At 42.2% G+C, this 15,759-nt stretch overlaps 1 protein-coding gene across 2 annotated transcripts in view; it reads right to left on the reverse strand.

Annotated features, from left to right (window-relative positions):
* Positions 1-1,716: 1,716 nt before the first annotated feature.
* Gprk1 (G protein-coupled receptor kinase 1) overlaps positions 1,717-15,759 on the reverse strand; it is a 53,484-nt gene continuing 39,441 nt past the window's right edge. The window contains exons 9-16 of one of the 2 annotated variants that reach the window (XM_068777632.1): positions 9,189-9,354; positions 7,635-7,776; positions 6,580-6,754; positions 5,727-5,827; positions 5,003-5,165; positions 4,346-4,514; positions 3,599-3,843; positions 1,717-2,386 (exon numbers count right to left, since the gene is read on the reverse strand). In XM_068777632.1, the coding sequence (XP_068633733.1) occupies positions 2,222-2,386; positions 3,599-3,843; positions 4,346-4,514; positions 5,003-5,165; positions 5,727-5,827; positions 6,580-6,754; positions 7,635-7,776; positions 9,189-9,354 (1,326 nt within the window). In that variant the 3' untranslated portion in view covers positions 1,717-2,221. Of the gene's footprint in view, positions 2,387-3,598; positions 3,844-4,345; positions 4,515-5,002; positions 5,166-5,726; positions 5,846-6,579; positions 6,755-7,634; positions 7,777-9,188; positions 9,355-15,759 lie in introns of both variants that reach the window. The other variant, XM_068777631.1, reaches the window with a different exon arrangement.

Genomic DNA, 15,759 nt, shown 5'->3' on the forward strand with positions numbered 1-15,759 from the left:
CTAGAATACAGCAAATATTAAATTCTTTTTAATACACCATCCACCCTGTCAAATTGAAGCCAACGCCTATTCCGAATTAGGTATTCTTCCTCAATTTTCCATAGGTGATGTATCTATCTCAGCTGTTGGTACATAAATATAAAATAATTCCATACAGAAATTTTTATATGGCAATATTATTTTATAGGTAAGCGAGACAACTTAATCTGCATCAGACAAAGACATTAAAAATCAAATTGCATTGTTACAAAATATTGAAAAAGTCGACCAGACAAAGACACGGTATATTTCCTATGGAATATTTATTAAATCATACACCTCAAGTAAAATTAATGTACAATAGAATATAATCACTTTTAAAATCTCTCTAAATATTGCATTTATTACTATTGTTATTACTCACCAAGTCTAAATGTTGTTAGAAAAAGTATTGCCTCTATGAAAGATTTTCCATTAGATCTACTTATTGGTATCTATTTAAATAAATAACAAACTTAAACCAATAGTTGATATTAAACTCAACAAAGTAAATGAAACATTTTAAGTACTATTTAATAAATAGTTGTTCAATCGAATTAAAACAAATGACTAAGAGAACTTAGAAAGTCGCAAAGAGAGCCACCAAATCGTACCACTTGTTTATACATGTGCAATAGTCGGAGGTAGGACAAAGTGCTGTAATTTCTAATTCCATAAGTCGATTAAGACGAAGCTCCTATAATAATGTATTAATATTATCCCAATTCGCATTAAGTTTTCCAAGACAATTCTAATATTTCATAAAATTTAGTTACAACTTTTTGCTTTTAAATTTATGCTTGCCCTATTGCACGAAACACATATGCTATAAATATCTACTCGATTTATATTTTTTTTTTCTTTACAATACCTACCACATAATTAAATACAACATCCAGAACAATATGTTAATAATTACAAAATTCAACCGTGCAAACAATTACAAGTCAATACACAAGAAACGACTAACCAAGAGAATCAATGAGAAATTTATTTATACCTTTTATTATAAATTTGTTCGGTCTTATCACATTGTATTTTGCGGAATATTTGCGAACTTCGAACCGCAGATGATCAGGCATTACTAATGTAGCCCGTGTACCTTACATGTGAACCTATTTACAACTTTAAACTCAATATCCACATAAACAATGATTACTTTGCTGAAAATTATCTATTTACAATAAAAAAGTGTTTGATCGTTAATTAATGTCAGGAGATCGATAAATAAACATTTGTATAAGGCATAATAATATTCAAGTAATTGTTTCGCTAACACCCATAACTATAAATCTGATTATTTTATATAGTAATTCCATGAGCGTAACTGGAGTAACAGTTCATTGTATATATTGCTAATATAACACTACAATTAGAAGTGTGGCACTGTTATAAACATTAAAAAAGGGTTTGATCTTAGATCATTAACTGGAAAATAGCAAAATTATTATTTTCTCACTTTTACTTTGAATGCAACAAAACTCCACTTCACAAAGTGCATTAATTGTCCGCACGTCGATATAGCACAGTTATATTTGTGGCACGACCCTACCAGGGAGTACTCCAGCTCCGATAAACGTGCTAGGGGGAGACGTGCGACGCCCGAGCCGAGTGGCGCAGCGCGAATATTTCATTGCTCTGGTTTACACGGCTTTATTTAAACATTTGAAAAAGACTCTAAATGTATATTCTTCTAAATGTATAAACTTCGACTGATTGCGATTACGTACTTAAATTTTAACGCGTAACTCACAACGACCACTTTGAGCTGACAGATATTTAATTGAAAACTATAATATCGAACGCTGTTCGTAAGAATGAACACATCGCAGGGCTTATGGTTAAATCAAAATCACTGATGTCACCTATACTCGTGCCACACGGGTCGTCACGCGGACGTCGTCAATAGATGACGATCATAACAAAGAGTTAATGATAGTATGTATGAATACGCGATTGATAAAATCGCATTTAGTCGGTTTGATTAATTGTAAATTTCGCACTTATTAACAATATATCGAAATTATGCAAAATTACGTTGATTAAAGCCATATAAACCTTGCAGCTCTAGAACTACTTATACTACTCGCGCTGACGCTACACGGCTTGTTCGGAGCGTATATAAGAAGCACTACTTGATGAGTTGCGCGGCGCTCTTGGAGCGTCGGAACATTTTGGCCCGCGGGGGCGCGGGCGGCTCGTGCTAGTTGCCGCCATTGTGCGGCCGCGACAAAGGGCCGACGACTTCCTTGGAGCCGTCCGTGCCGTAGATCTTGCCCGCCTTACGCGCCATTGACGCGAGCAGCTCCTGTGAGCATTTGTGCGCAGAACGCAGCGACAGCGCCCACTCCTTCAGACCGATTTCATCCTGCACAATAGATTTTGTATTAATGATCTAAATAATGCATAGACATACTACTTACTCCTCGAATTACTTTTTTAAATGCTAAATACTAATTTATATTAATGAATATCTTAAAATGTTATAATGAAAACGTCGACAAGGCAATACACTTATCAGAATTACATTTTTAAATCAAATACATCTCTGGACCTTATTCACAAGCAAAATCGGTCTAAAGCTTGTTGATAGAAGGGCTAAGCTTAGGATTTCTCTACAATATCGAATCAGAATTGAGGAGATCTGTGAACATTAATTGATAAGTTGAAGAGATATTGGGCAGTTCAAGTAGCGCGCAATTTGATTCCGCTGGAGTCTTAATGTTTTGGGGTGGAGACCACGGACCGACTGCCGCAGCGTAGAAAGGTGAACGAACCGATGTCTCCGTTAAAGGCGTCGGAAGACAATAGATGCAGGCCGGTTTAAACTGATCCTATTGAATCTGCTTATATCCACTCTAACCACACAAATAAAATCACATATATTATTTTATGTAAAACATGTCAAATATGGTGATAATAAAAGATAATTAATAGTCCAAATGTGTTATGCCCAGTGGTGTACAAATTTTATGTAGGTGTGTATAAAAAAAAGGAAAAAAAAGAATGTCAGTTATTTGTACAAATTTAAATTTACATTCACAGTAGTCATTATTTTAAAATTTAAAATGTCAAAATCGAATTAATTAAACATGTATTGTTTCGTAAAAATCTTGATGCTGCTAGCCCCAAGTCTTTTTAATTTTAGCGGCTTTAACTCATGTTCGATGTAGCTATACTACATTGAGCATGAGTTTACTGAACAGAAAGGTCCGTAAACTAAATTAATTATCTTAATAATAGTAATACACAATCTAAATAAAAAATTATCATTTAAAAATTCGTCTACGGTGTATTGCTTTACCGACCAAGTGTGTGCAGGTCACGGTTGGAATGAACAGTCGATTCGAACTCGCGAAGCGCGCGGGGCAATATGTTATATACTCGCACAGACATAACGAGTATATTTTGGAAAATGGTTGTTTTAGATTTTGTATAACTAAGTTTTATTATTTTCAGCTGACCAGAAAGACATTGATGCAAGTGTATATTAGCCTTCGTGAACACAGAAGTCGCGCAGATGTACAAAAACGTACGGCAACATAACCTTAAATTTCATTTTTCAATAAAAAATACTTACAGTGTTAGTGAGCACAATCTTGGTATCATTTCTGGTACGGAGCACAATACACTGCTCTCCTTTGATAGACACAAGGTCAGAGGAAACCTCCTCTACCGTGTCTAGAAGAATCATCTCTGGTTTTGCACTGTTCTCGAGATGCAATTCCAGTCGATTCGGATATAACTTTGCGTAACGCGTTTGCCATGCACTGGCAAACGGACCTCCCAATTTCTTAATATATCCATGCAGAATACAATCTGATTCTGTAAAAATAATTATTGTTTATAAAAATACGAATTCTACTGTTTAACTTACATTCAATGAATTTACTTCACTTCTAGATCTAGATAACAACTCGAAACAAGGCTCCTAAGAGAGCTAGGTCCTTTAATAAATAAAATGCGTGTGCTTTATCAAGAAACTGTTTCTTGCCAGCGATAAATGTATTTCGACTTGACTACATCATTGTGAACATGGCACATGACAAATTTAGGGTGTACGAAAAAAAATATTTATGTAATATATTTATATTTTCGACGGTTATTTCATAACAACTAACCAAAACGTATGATTTTAATGATTTTATATATCACAAAAATATGTATACAGAAAGAAAATTTAGTGTAGTAAGATCCTGAAGTATTTCTTGGGGCAAATAAGTTAAACTTTCAATTGTCTACAATATGATACATTTTACTCTCAAAGCGCATCTCTATAGTATCGTATATATGCAATAAATAAACTTTAGTGTCAACTTAACCCAACCTTTCTCATCAGCATCAAACTTCTGTTTCTGCTTGGATTTCTTTTTGAGCTCCATCTTATCGGCTTCCTGATTGATTGTTTCAAACACGGTCTCCGCCACTTCAGCTTGCCAACGTTCAGAGATTACCAACGGGAAATCCTTGTATTGCATTTGATCGGCTTCTGTTAACTGTCATTAAATTAGATTACTTAATCTGTTACACCTATACTAGCTTACAGGAACAATTATAAGATGTGTTATACTTCTCATCTAGATGAGGTTTATTAATTCTATCACTATGCACTTGGGATTATTTACAGAGGACCCAATTTGAAAGAAACTAAGATCTTAGATGAGCCCTCAACAAGGTCTGCTTTTTATAATCACTTTTACAAAATCATTTAATTAATCAGTTGTAGAGCAATTTATTGCCAAACTTTATTATCACTTAAAAAATCTCTCACACAATTATGGGATGTCTGGTTTTATAAATTTCTTAAATTTATTACATGATAATTTGGAGATATTACATGGGAGTTTTTTGTAAAACTGTATACAGTTGCCGACAAAAGAATTACTAATTTTAAAGCTTAAAAGATATAACAAGTTTATTTGAATTTCTAGTTTGCACAATGACAAAGCATCCAAGAAAAAAATGTGTTTTGAAAGTAACTTACTTTTATACCCTTAGTGTCTTCTTCATCGAAGCTTCCGATATCAAATGCGTCTGCTGCGTTAACCTCCCCACGTGGTGGTATTAGAGGTGGTGTATATTTCTGGTGGTACACTTGCTGCCAGTCTATGCCCGCGAAGAACACGTGCTCTTTTAACTCGTCCGCACTGAAACAAATGCAAAACAAATATTAAAACAAATCAACATGATATTAAATAGGGATTTCTTGGCTGTAGACAGCCATTTCTTTAATATTCCACAAATACAATGAATATAATGCGATAATGTTAGTTGAAATCTATATAAAGGAATCACCAAATGTTTCTAACTTTAAAATTTTATTACATGTACAGACTTATTTTCTTTTCTGTTAAAGAAAAAAATGGTAAAGTACTCTTACACTAACAACAGAGTAAATTAACACGCCTATTCTATTGTTTACCATTAAGCATTACAATGAAAATTTTATTACATCATTATCATCAAGTATTACATCCTATGAAGTGGAAAAATTATATTTTGTAAATAATCGCCTTTTTATTAAATAATAAATATTAAAAAAATATTAAATAAAATAATAAAAAATATTAAATAATGAATTTATCTGAATTATGTTTTATTTATCATTTTGTTTTATTAGACTGCAATAATAAGCTAATAACTTTTGACATAAGGATGTCTGCCGAGACAATTAGTAGTGTAACAAAAAGTTAGTACAATTTACTTACCCCCTGCCCTTACATCCAAGACGCTTGTTGATATCCCTCTGCAACAGCCCCTCCAACAGACTTTTAAGACTCGGGCTGAACGACTCGGGCAGCTCCACGTTCTGAAACATGTTGTAATTCTATTGCAGGAATAATTCAATCTTTAGAAACAACATTATATCATATAATTAACAAATGAATTATTATTAAATAATCATTTTTTAATACTGATACCAGCCGTTTAGACAAAAGAGTAAGTTTTCGTCTTATGCTTTTAGTGGTTAACTCCTGTCTCAGTCTCTATAATTAAATTAATACAGTGGAAAAAAATAATATTTACTGTATATGTAATAATATTCACTGTACATGTTATGTCTATGATTTTATTAGAACAATCATTTTCTCTCAACTTTCGATTACTACTAACTAGCTATTTTAAAAAGTTCATATATTAAAATAATATATACTCTAGATCTTTTTATTAATTATAGTTAATTATTGTTAATGAGGTCAATGAAATTGTAAAATTAACTCTAATTAATTTAATTAAGCAAATATTCTAGGTATGAATAATATAAAAAACTGTTCTTATACTTGTTGTCACAAAAAACATTCAACTTCATAATATTTAAGTTTTGGATAGACATAATACTATTTGAGATTGTTTGTTTAAAACTTGTACTTTTTATTTAACAAGTTATAATGATCATTCAATTGATGTAATTATGTTACATTAAACAAAGATCATTTTTGGATTTATTTGTTATGTGGTTTCTAGTATGTGAGACATATTTGGTTATTTTGAACGAGCAAAATTTAGTATTGAAAAGGTGGTGTCAGCACATAGCGAAGCAACATGAATCTAGATATTTACCATTGTTAGCGTCATCCTGTCGATCTCGTGTTTGTCCTTAGTCTTGTGTTGTCGGAAGGGTGAGTGTCCTTTGAGCAGCTTGTAGAGCATGCAGCCGAAGCTAAACCAATCTGCTGATGAATCGTAACCTGTGCCTTTTGAAAGCACCTCCGGCGCCATATATCCATGAGTGCCCCTGAAAATGAAAAACAGTATAAACTATCACGACCTGTTCAGGCGTTCACGATGGAAATAAATAATTCTCCTTGGAGATTTAGTATTTCAGTATATAAGACAAATAAACTACCACCGGCCAAGCTTGAGTTTTTTTGTTAGAAGAGAACGCGGGCCGTGAACCAAAGAAAGTGTAGCTTATTCTCACATCTTATTGAGTCTTATTAGATTGGGTAAATAGACCTTTTTGCCCAAGATCTTATCTATATCTATTTGTTAGCAGACATGATAGTCTAAAACCAACGTAACAATACTTAACTTGTATTTTTTTTTATTTCTCACCCAACTTTTTAAATACAGATCAATATGCCCTAAGAAATAAAAGTGACATAATCATCTTCATCGTTTCAACTGAAGGACGTTCAATGCTGACCTTCCCCAAACATTTCCAAAAACATCTGTTGGAAACAGTCTGCGTCCAAACTCTCCCAGCTACAGCTGGCCAGCTCAACAATGTCGCAGGTCCACCTTATTGGCTAAATATCCTTCGCGAGGCTTGGCGGGTCCACGATTTTCATCACGAACCTTAAGGTTCCAGCTGCCATTAGTTTTGAGCGGTACATGGCCTCCCCATTGTCACTTGAACTTGTTAATTAGCAGGTCTATGAAATTACTTTCGTTTCGCTCCGGAACTCTCGATTCGATTTCATAAAGAAATCTCGTAGAGCGTAGCCTTCTCATCGATAAGCGACCGTGAGCATGCCAATGGTTGCCAGAGTGACAGACCATGTTTCAGCGTAAGTAACCACTGGTAATACACACAGTGATGTAATATAATTTACAAAATACTTAAATGTCTGTCCATAAAATAAAAACTTAAAAAGATTGTAAATAAGACTTACACACTGGCGTGTGGTTTCTTTTTAGAGAAGTCGCAGGCGAGCCCCAGGTCCGATATTCGCACGTGACCGTGTTCGTCTAACAATATGTTCGCTGGCTTCAAGTCTCTATATACTATATGACGTTTGTGCATATGTTCCAAACCTGTACAAATAAATAATATTATAATTATTGAATATTTTGTTCTATGTGTAAAAACCATATTCTTTATTTTGTAAAGGGTTGTAATAATGGACAGAGATTATTACTACCTTTTCTTTACAATAATAAGCCTTTTTCCTCGTTTCCCACTATGCCGCGTTTTTATAAGGCACGGTATAACGGTTTTGACAGAACTACACCAGAACCAAATTTTCATATAAAAAGTCAGCTATGTGACAACGCGTAAGCTTTCTACAATTAACTACAGTGATGTACGTACGAAAAATTACTGGAGATCGTTTAAAAACGATCCGATCCGAAGATTGAAACTTTCTGCTTTGAATAAATTCAATACCACATTTCTTTCTTTCTTTTTTTGGATTGGACTGCCACTGTTGCTCAAATGGCATTTAGAGATCCTGTAGGTTCGAGGCGGCAGGGCGCCGATGGCTCCTGGCCTAAGACCTTTTTAAAGTAGCGTAGCTCGAGGGATCCCGGAGGACCCTCAGTTCGGGCTATATACTACTATTTAACCGGATTTGGAGGTTGCCAAACTCTTATTGACGAGGTGACTCAAGCCGAAGGCCGCTCGTAAGGGTCCTTTACCTTACGAGCGGCCTTCAGCTTGGGATGTCTGTCACTCTTCGATAATAACAGTTTAGTATTACGACACAAGGCTGCCCGGGAGAACCGATGGTCTGTTACTATTGCCTTTTAGTGTGGTAGTAGTCGTTATTTTTACTAGCTAAAGCTTTAAATTAATGCAAATTCATCGTAACACACGCGGCGATTTCATGACATTAGATCAGTTGTAAAAGCACATACCTCATGAAGTAAACATCAGATTCAAACAATACGACGGAGGAGAAAAATAATTTTTACGCTGGCAGCTTTATGACTACATTATTTCACAATGTCAAATCGTAGCTCGAACGCCGAAACGAAGTGTCAGAAAAAAATGAGATGCCTTCGCCTTACAGTTATTAATTGTCGATATTGTAAAATAACTTTATTCATAACAATCTGATTAGCTGTTACACTGTCTATAAATTATGATATATAGCAAATAATAATGTTAAACGATATTATAAAAAAATTAACTTCACAGTATGCAAATTATAGTTACGAAAAGTTTTTACGTTTCTTTAAATTTTATGACCTTCGTGAAACATATTTCCGACTATAAAATAAGACTAATTAAAATGAGCTTCTAAATCCATGTATCTCCATTTTTCTATTTATAGAAAAATAAAAACGAATCATAAGATTTGTCCATCCATGTTCCATTCCGGACAAAAGACGAAACACAGTAATTCCGTTTGGAAACAATAAAAAAACTAATGCATATCTTTCAGTCATTGGTACTAGATCACAGAAATAGTCCGTGCTATATACAGTTAATATATTATGCTCACCTAAAATAACTTCTGCCGCGTAAAATTTCATTTCCGCCTCGTTGAAGACTCCGTGCTGAGACAGGTGATAGTGGAGGTCACCACCGTTCATCAGGTCGAGGATGAAGCAGAGTTTATCGGGGGTATGAAAAGCGTACGTCATACAAACGATGAATGGACAGTCAACCTGTGAAATTTACAATTTTATAAATAATATATCTTAAAATGATAACCAACGTTATTATTACAGCCGTATAACATTCATAGCTGGACATTGGCCCATCTCTCAGGTATCCAACACGACCGGGTTGGATTCCTGCATCCGACACGACCTTAACAAGGTCATCTGTCCACCTTAAATTTGTCTAACGACAGGGAGTGTTCGTGTTATGTTCAAACACTTTTAACACAAGCTATTCCTATTTTAGTTCCAGAGAAAATTACACTCCGAAAAGTACTTTAGTGTTTTCAAGAACTTTGCAGGAGTATATCATATCAATCAACTCCGACGCAAAATGAGCGCAGAGTCGCTCGGTTGCGGACACCAGCCCGCAAAGACAAGACGTGACAAGATATCATTTCAACATCCGTTATCATGATACGTGGATCGAATTGATTGCCCATAAGATTCCGGAACTAAAAATTAAAATTCCGGAAACTCGTTACTGGTTGAAGCTGATCGGTGATCATCTATGATGGCTCCGATATAATACAATTTTTCGATGTTTCCTGACATCAAAAACATAGTCATATGTAATGATTTCACGGCATTACAATCAAAAATCTTTATGTATTTCGATCACTGTTCATTACAATATATTATTATTGAACATTATAGCTGCAGAACCTATTCGATTGTTAAGAACTTGCAATGAAAATAGTGTTGTCGAAACCGTTGTACCGCACCTTGGGGATATCGGCCGCTCCGTTCTATCACTCCGGCCTCTTACTGACCGCGCTTTCCCAAGGCACCTTAAAGTGGTTTCGGTAGTATTATAATACAACAAGTTTATTCAGTAATATTGGCTTTAGACAATCATATTAAACTAGCCGTAGCGAGTCTTGCGCACGCTCCCGAGCCGAACGCACCGGTCCGTAACGCTTTAACGCACAAATAATCAGTTTAAATTCGTTTTGAGTGGGTTCTAGTGTGAAAAATTCAATAAATCATATATCAAAAAATCCGCCTATAAACACCGAACATATATCAGTGAAAATTATAAAAATCGGAATTAAATTGGATTTTTAATAACCAAAAGTTCGAATTAAGTGCGGAACAGTGATAAAACAAAAAGGACCCGCCGCGCGAGAATAAGCGCTGTAACACCATTTTCCTGAACTGCTATCTTGTGCGCGCTCGCGTAAGCTTTGCGAGCATATAAACCAAAAAATTTTTGGACAAAAACCCAAAAAGTTATTGAAGAAGTAACGAATTTCAATTGGAAATTTTCCAATTGGAAACACTCGACGACGCCGGACACCCACTGCTAAGCGAGGCAGAGGGTTTGAGGGTTGCTGCCGGGAGCCGGGAGTGCTGGACATAGTATAAGTAAGGTAGCCGCCGAGTATTACAAGAAATTACAAAGAGTTTTATAAAATAAAAAAGTGGTGGGTAGACATTTTTCTTTTCCGCCCACCACAGAGGTTAAATTCCTCCAGTAAATAAACATAGGTCTGGCATAATTATTAGGAATAAAAATACTCGGCGGCTGCCACTGGGAGTGAGGTCTTTTTGACCTATCCCATAGTTTTAAGAATTAGTATAAATAGCAATAGAATAGTGGCCCTATTGCCTTAGGTTAAGAGCCTTTTTGCACTAGAGTTAAGTTGACTAAATTATATTTTATTTAAAAATTGACACATAGAGTTAAACAAATTTTATATATTGACATATCTATAAATTATATATTGACATATTGATTCTACAAGAGTACACAAATTATATATAACTTTATACAAATAGTATAATAAGACAAGCAAGCGTATACTTATATACGAATTTTAAGTTACAGACGACTACCCCTAAAATGTACCGGACCCCCACAAAGACCACCGACGCGGGCGAGGTGAGCCAGGCAGGCGCCAGCCAGGCGTGCAGGGTGAGCACCTCGCCCATTAGAAGCGTCCGGAAGAGTGTGGGGGAGTGGGAAGGGCAGGTAAAAAAGCCCAGGACCTCTCCCCGTGTCGTCGTGCCGGCCGTGAAGGTAAGGGCGCGTACGTTGCCGAAAGCGGTAGAGCCGACACCTGCTCCCGCGGCGGCCGGGCAATCCCCGAAAGGGGACAAACCGGCTTCCGCGGACCGGATGAAGGAGGCGCGAGCGTGCCTAACAAAGGCGAAATTGCACCTGGGCAGCTCGCGCAACCTAAAAACGGAAATAAAGGAGCAGGTGATAATAGCCATTAATCGGCTCTACGAACTGTTTAAGGAGGCGGAGCTCGCACATAGAGAGAGAACCCAGGACCCAAAAGGGGGTCCAGTAGAGCAGCCGGCGAGCGGGGCGAAACGGGTGGAAGCAGTAGTGAAGGATCCACCCGCAAACCCCCTGCCGGCGAGCCAGTGCGAGCTCCTTAAGAAATTAGACAGCCACGCGAGACTCCTTGAAGCCAATACCAAAGAATTGGAGGGCTTGAGGGAGTCTCTCGTGGCTGCAAAAGTACAAGAAAAAGTGAAGCCTCCCGGCACGTACGCGAGCGTGGCGGCCGGCCCGGCAAAAAGACCGCCACCGGGGTGCGAACCTAAGCACTCGGTGGCGGTCTCGTCGGGGACCGACACGGGCGAGCAGGTCCTGGGAAAAATACGGAAAGCTCTAAACGCCACCCAGACCGGCATAAGGGTCGACCGGATCCGCAGGGTGCGGGACGGTCGGGTCATCCTGGGCTGCGGCTCAGAGGTCGAGCTGGAGAGGGTGCGTGAGGGGCTGAGGAGGGCAGGCAGGGACCTGAACCTTGCAGAGGTCAAAAACAAGGACCCACTGGTTCTGCTCAGAGACGTAATGGCCTATAATACTAACGAAGAAATAGTAAAGGCCATTAAGACCCAAAATAAACACCTGCTGGTCGACGTCTCTGAGGAGGATCAGAGGGCGGAGGTAAGGTTCAGGAGGAGGGCGCGAAATGTGCAGACGATCCATGTGGTCATGCGCGTGTCGCCTGCGCTCTGGGGACGGCTGACGGCTGCGGGCTACATGCACGTGGACCTCCAGCGAGTGCGGGTGCATGATCACTCCCCGCTAGTCCAGTGCACTCGGTGCCTAGGTTACGGCCACACCAAACGGCATTGCGCGGAGAGCGAAGACCGCTGCAGCCATTGTGGTGGCCGGCACCTACGCGCCGAGTGTCCGGATCGGCAAGCCGGGAAACCTCCCGCCTGCCGGAACTGCCGACTAGCTAAGGCAGACCGGTGGGACCACGGCGCATTTGACGAAGACTGTCCTGTGCGGAGAAAGTGGGACACCATAGCACGGGCGTCCGTAGCGTATTGCTAAGGGCACCCAGGTGACTCACCGCACTCTCCGCGCAGGGCACCACCAGTACCGCGTGGCGCAGCTAAACCTGCAAAGGTCCAAGCTCGCTACTGCCGAGCTGATATGTGAAGCGCCGAAGAGAGGCTGGGCGTTCGCATTGGTCCAGGAGCCGTATATCGGCGCTATTGGCGAGATGAGGCACTACCCAGGGACAAGGGTGGTACAATGTGTCGCGCGAGGCAACGGGGAGGTTGTCAAGGCGGCCATTGTGCTATTCGACGACACTATCGATATCACTCAATGTCCCCAACTCACGTCTGGCAACGTTGCTGCGGCCAGGCTGAGGACTGGGGCTTGGGAGATAGGGGTGGTGTCCGTCTACCTGGAGCCTAATACGCCCGTCGGACCATACCTGGACCGGATCGGCTCGGCCGTGGAGGGCTTGGGGACAGCCAACGTGGTACTGGGTGGCGACGTCAATGCGCATAACACCTGGTGGGGTAGCCGGTCCACGGACCGAAGGGGGGAGGAGGTCGCAGCCGCCCTCGACCAACTGGGAGTGCACGTGTTGAACCAGGGGTCTGAGCCGACGTTTGATACGTATCGGGGCGGTAAGCATTACTCCAGTCGCGTCGACATTACTGCTTGCTCGACCACCCTGCTCGACCGAGCGGTGGGCTGGAGCCTCGTGGACGACATATCCTCGTCGGACCACAGGGCAATTGTGTTCAATCTGAAGTTTGAGAGGTCCCAAGGCACGGACGTCAAGCGGACCACACGGCAGTACACTACCCGTAGGGCAGACTGGGGCGAGTTCCATCGAACTGTCGCTCGGCTGCTATCGGATCGCTGTCTGACGCCTACCGAGGTGAATCAGATCACCGAAAAGGGGGCGTTGGACAGCACGGTCGGTCGGTATGTGGAAACCGTGAGGGACGCTTGCGAGTTGGTCCTGCCGAAGGTCTCCAAGCGGAAGAGAACGGAATTGCCCTGGTGGTCCGAACAGCTCTCTCTCCTCAAGGCAGATGTCTTGAGGAAGAAGAGAAGGATCAGGGCCGCGAGGCCGGCTCGTAAGGAGCTGGTCTGGCGCGAGTACTGCGACGCGAAGGAGGCATACCGCCTTGAGGCGAGGCGCGCTCAGACCCATAGCTGGAAGCGTTTCTGTGAGAGACAGGATCGCGAGACCATGTGGGGCGGGATCCACCGTGTGATGCGTCGCACGGAGGTGAGGCGAGAGGACGTCCCCCTCGTCCAGTCAGGTAAAGTGCTGGACGCAGCGGGATCAGCCAGGTTGCTGGCGGAGGTTTTCTTCCCGGAGGACGACCCCGGGAAGGACAATGCGGACCACAGAACTGTAAGAGCTAAAGCCGATGAAGTCAATTCGGGGGACCATGATGGAACATGCGACCCCCCGTTTACGATGGAGGAGCTCCGATGGTCCGTATCGACCTTCAACGCCAAGAAGGCACCTGGCTCTGACGGACTCACCGCGGACATCTGCCGTGCGGCCGTCGCCGTGGACCCCGTTCTGTACCTCGCGCTCTCCAACCGGTGTCTCGCGCTTTCCCACTTCCCCACGAGATGGAAGGAGGCAGTGGTCGTAGCGTTGCGGAAGCCGGACAAGGAGGACTACACGCACCCGAAATCCTACAGGCCCATCGGACTCTTGCCGATTCTCGGCAAGGTCCTTGAGAAAATGATGGTCCGTAGGATCCGGTGGTACACTGCACCGTATATCAGTAGCCACCAATACGGCTTCATGCCGCAGAGGTGTACCGAAGACTCCCTGTATGACCTGATCCAGCATCTGCGAACCCGGCTGAAGGAGAAGGAGATCGCAGTGCTGGTATCATTGGACATAGAGGGAGCCTTCGATAACGCCTGGTGGCCTGCTATACGGTGCAGACTGGCAGAGACTCGCTGCCCCGCGAATCTGCGGCGTCTTGTTGACAGCTATTTTAGCGATCGCAAGGTGTCCGTACGGTACGCGGGGGCAGAGTGGGCCAGAGAGACCACCAAGGGGTGCGTGCAGGGATCCGTAGGCGGCCCAACCTTCTGGACCCTCCTCATCAACCCTCTCCTGGAGGAGGTGGCAAAGACCGGGACACACTGCCAGGCGTTCGCAGATGACGTCGTGCTGGTCTTCTCGGGGCAGAAGGCCCAGGACATCTCGAGTCGGGCCAACGCCGTTCTCGCCCATGTTCATGAGTGGGGGGTCAGGAATAAGCTGAGGTTCGCACCACACAAAACCAAGGTGATGGTGCTAACCAACAAGCTAAAGTTCGACTACCCATTACTGAGCATGGGAGGTGAGCCGCTTGGACGGACTGGGGAGGTCCGGATACTAGGCCTCACAGTTGACGATAGGCTCACGTTCAACAGTCACGTGAAGAACGTGAGCAAGAAGGCACAGGGCCTCTATCGTCAGCTGTGCAGGGCTGCGAAGGTATCTTGGGGTCTGAACTCGGAGGTGATCAGAACGATGTATCTGGCGGTGCTGGAGCCGACGATTTTGTATGCAGCGAGTGCATGGGCGCCGGCGGCTAGGAAGCTGCTGGTCCGCAGGCAGTTGGGCGCGGTCCAGCGGGGCTTCGCGCAGAAGATCGCGAGGACCCACAGGACCGCGTCCCTGCACTCGGCCCTTATACTTGCCGGGTTGCTTCCCCTGGACCTTCGGGTCCAAGAAGCAGCCCGCTTATTTGAAATAAGAAAGGGTCATTCCCGGCAGGTGGTAAAGGACCGAGACCTGGAGGTACCGGTCAGCTACCTGAGACTACCACACCCGTCTGGTCAAGTTGGTGTGGAGTTCTCCTGTCTGGGGGAAAGTGCGGAGGAAGTCCGACTTGCCACCGCGGCTGCCGATCTGGTAATTTATACCGACGGCAGCCGCATAGAGGATAAGGTGGGTGCGGCGTTCTGCGTCAAGCGGGGCGCCGTAGAGTCATACACAAAGAAACTCAAGTTGGGCAACTTCTGCACCGTATACCAGGCAGAGCTGCTGGCTCTAGCTGAGGCAACAGGGTACGCGGCCGGCGAGTCGGCGCAAGTCTGTGCCGTACTGAGCGACTCGCGGTCCGCTCTCGAAACTGTCGCAAGATCGGACACCCTCCATCCCTTAGCGTTAAGAG

This window comes from Battus philenor, unplaced genomic scaffold (genome assembly GCF_028537555.1).
Source record: "Battus philenor isolate CCGP_79_NKW_IND1 unplaced genomic scaffold, ilBatPhil1.0.hap1 SCAF_13, whole genome shotgun sequence".
Classification (NCBI taxonomy): Eukaryota; Metazoa; Arthropoda; class Insecta; order Lepidoptera; family Papilionidae; genus Battus; species Battus philenor.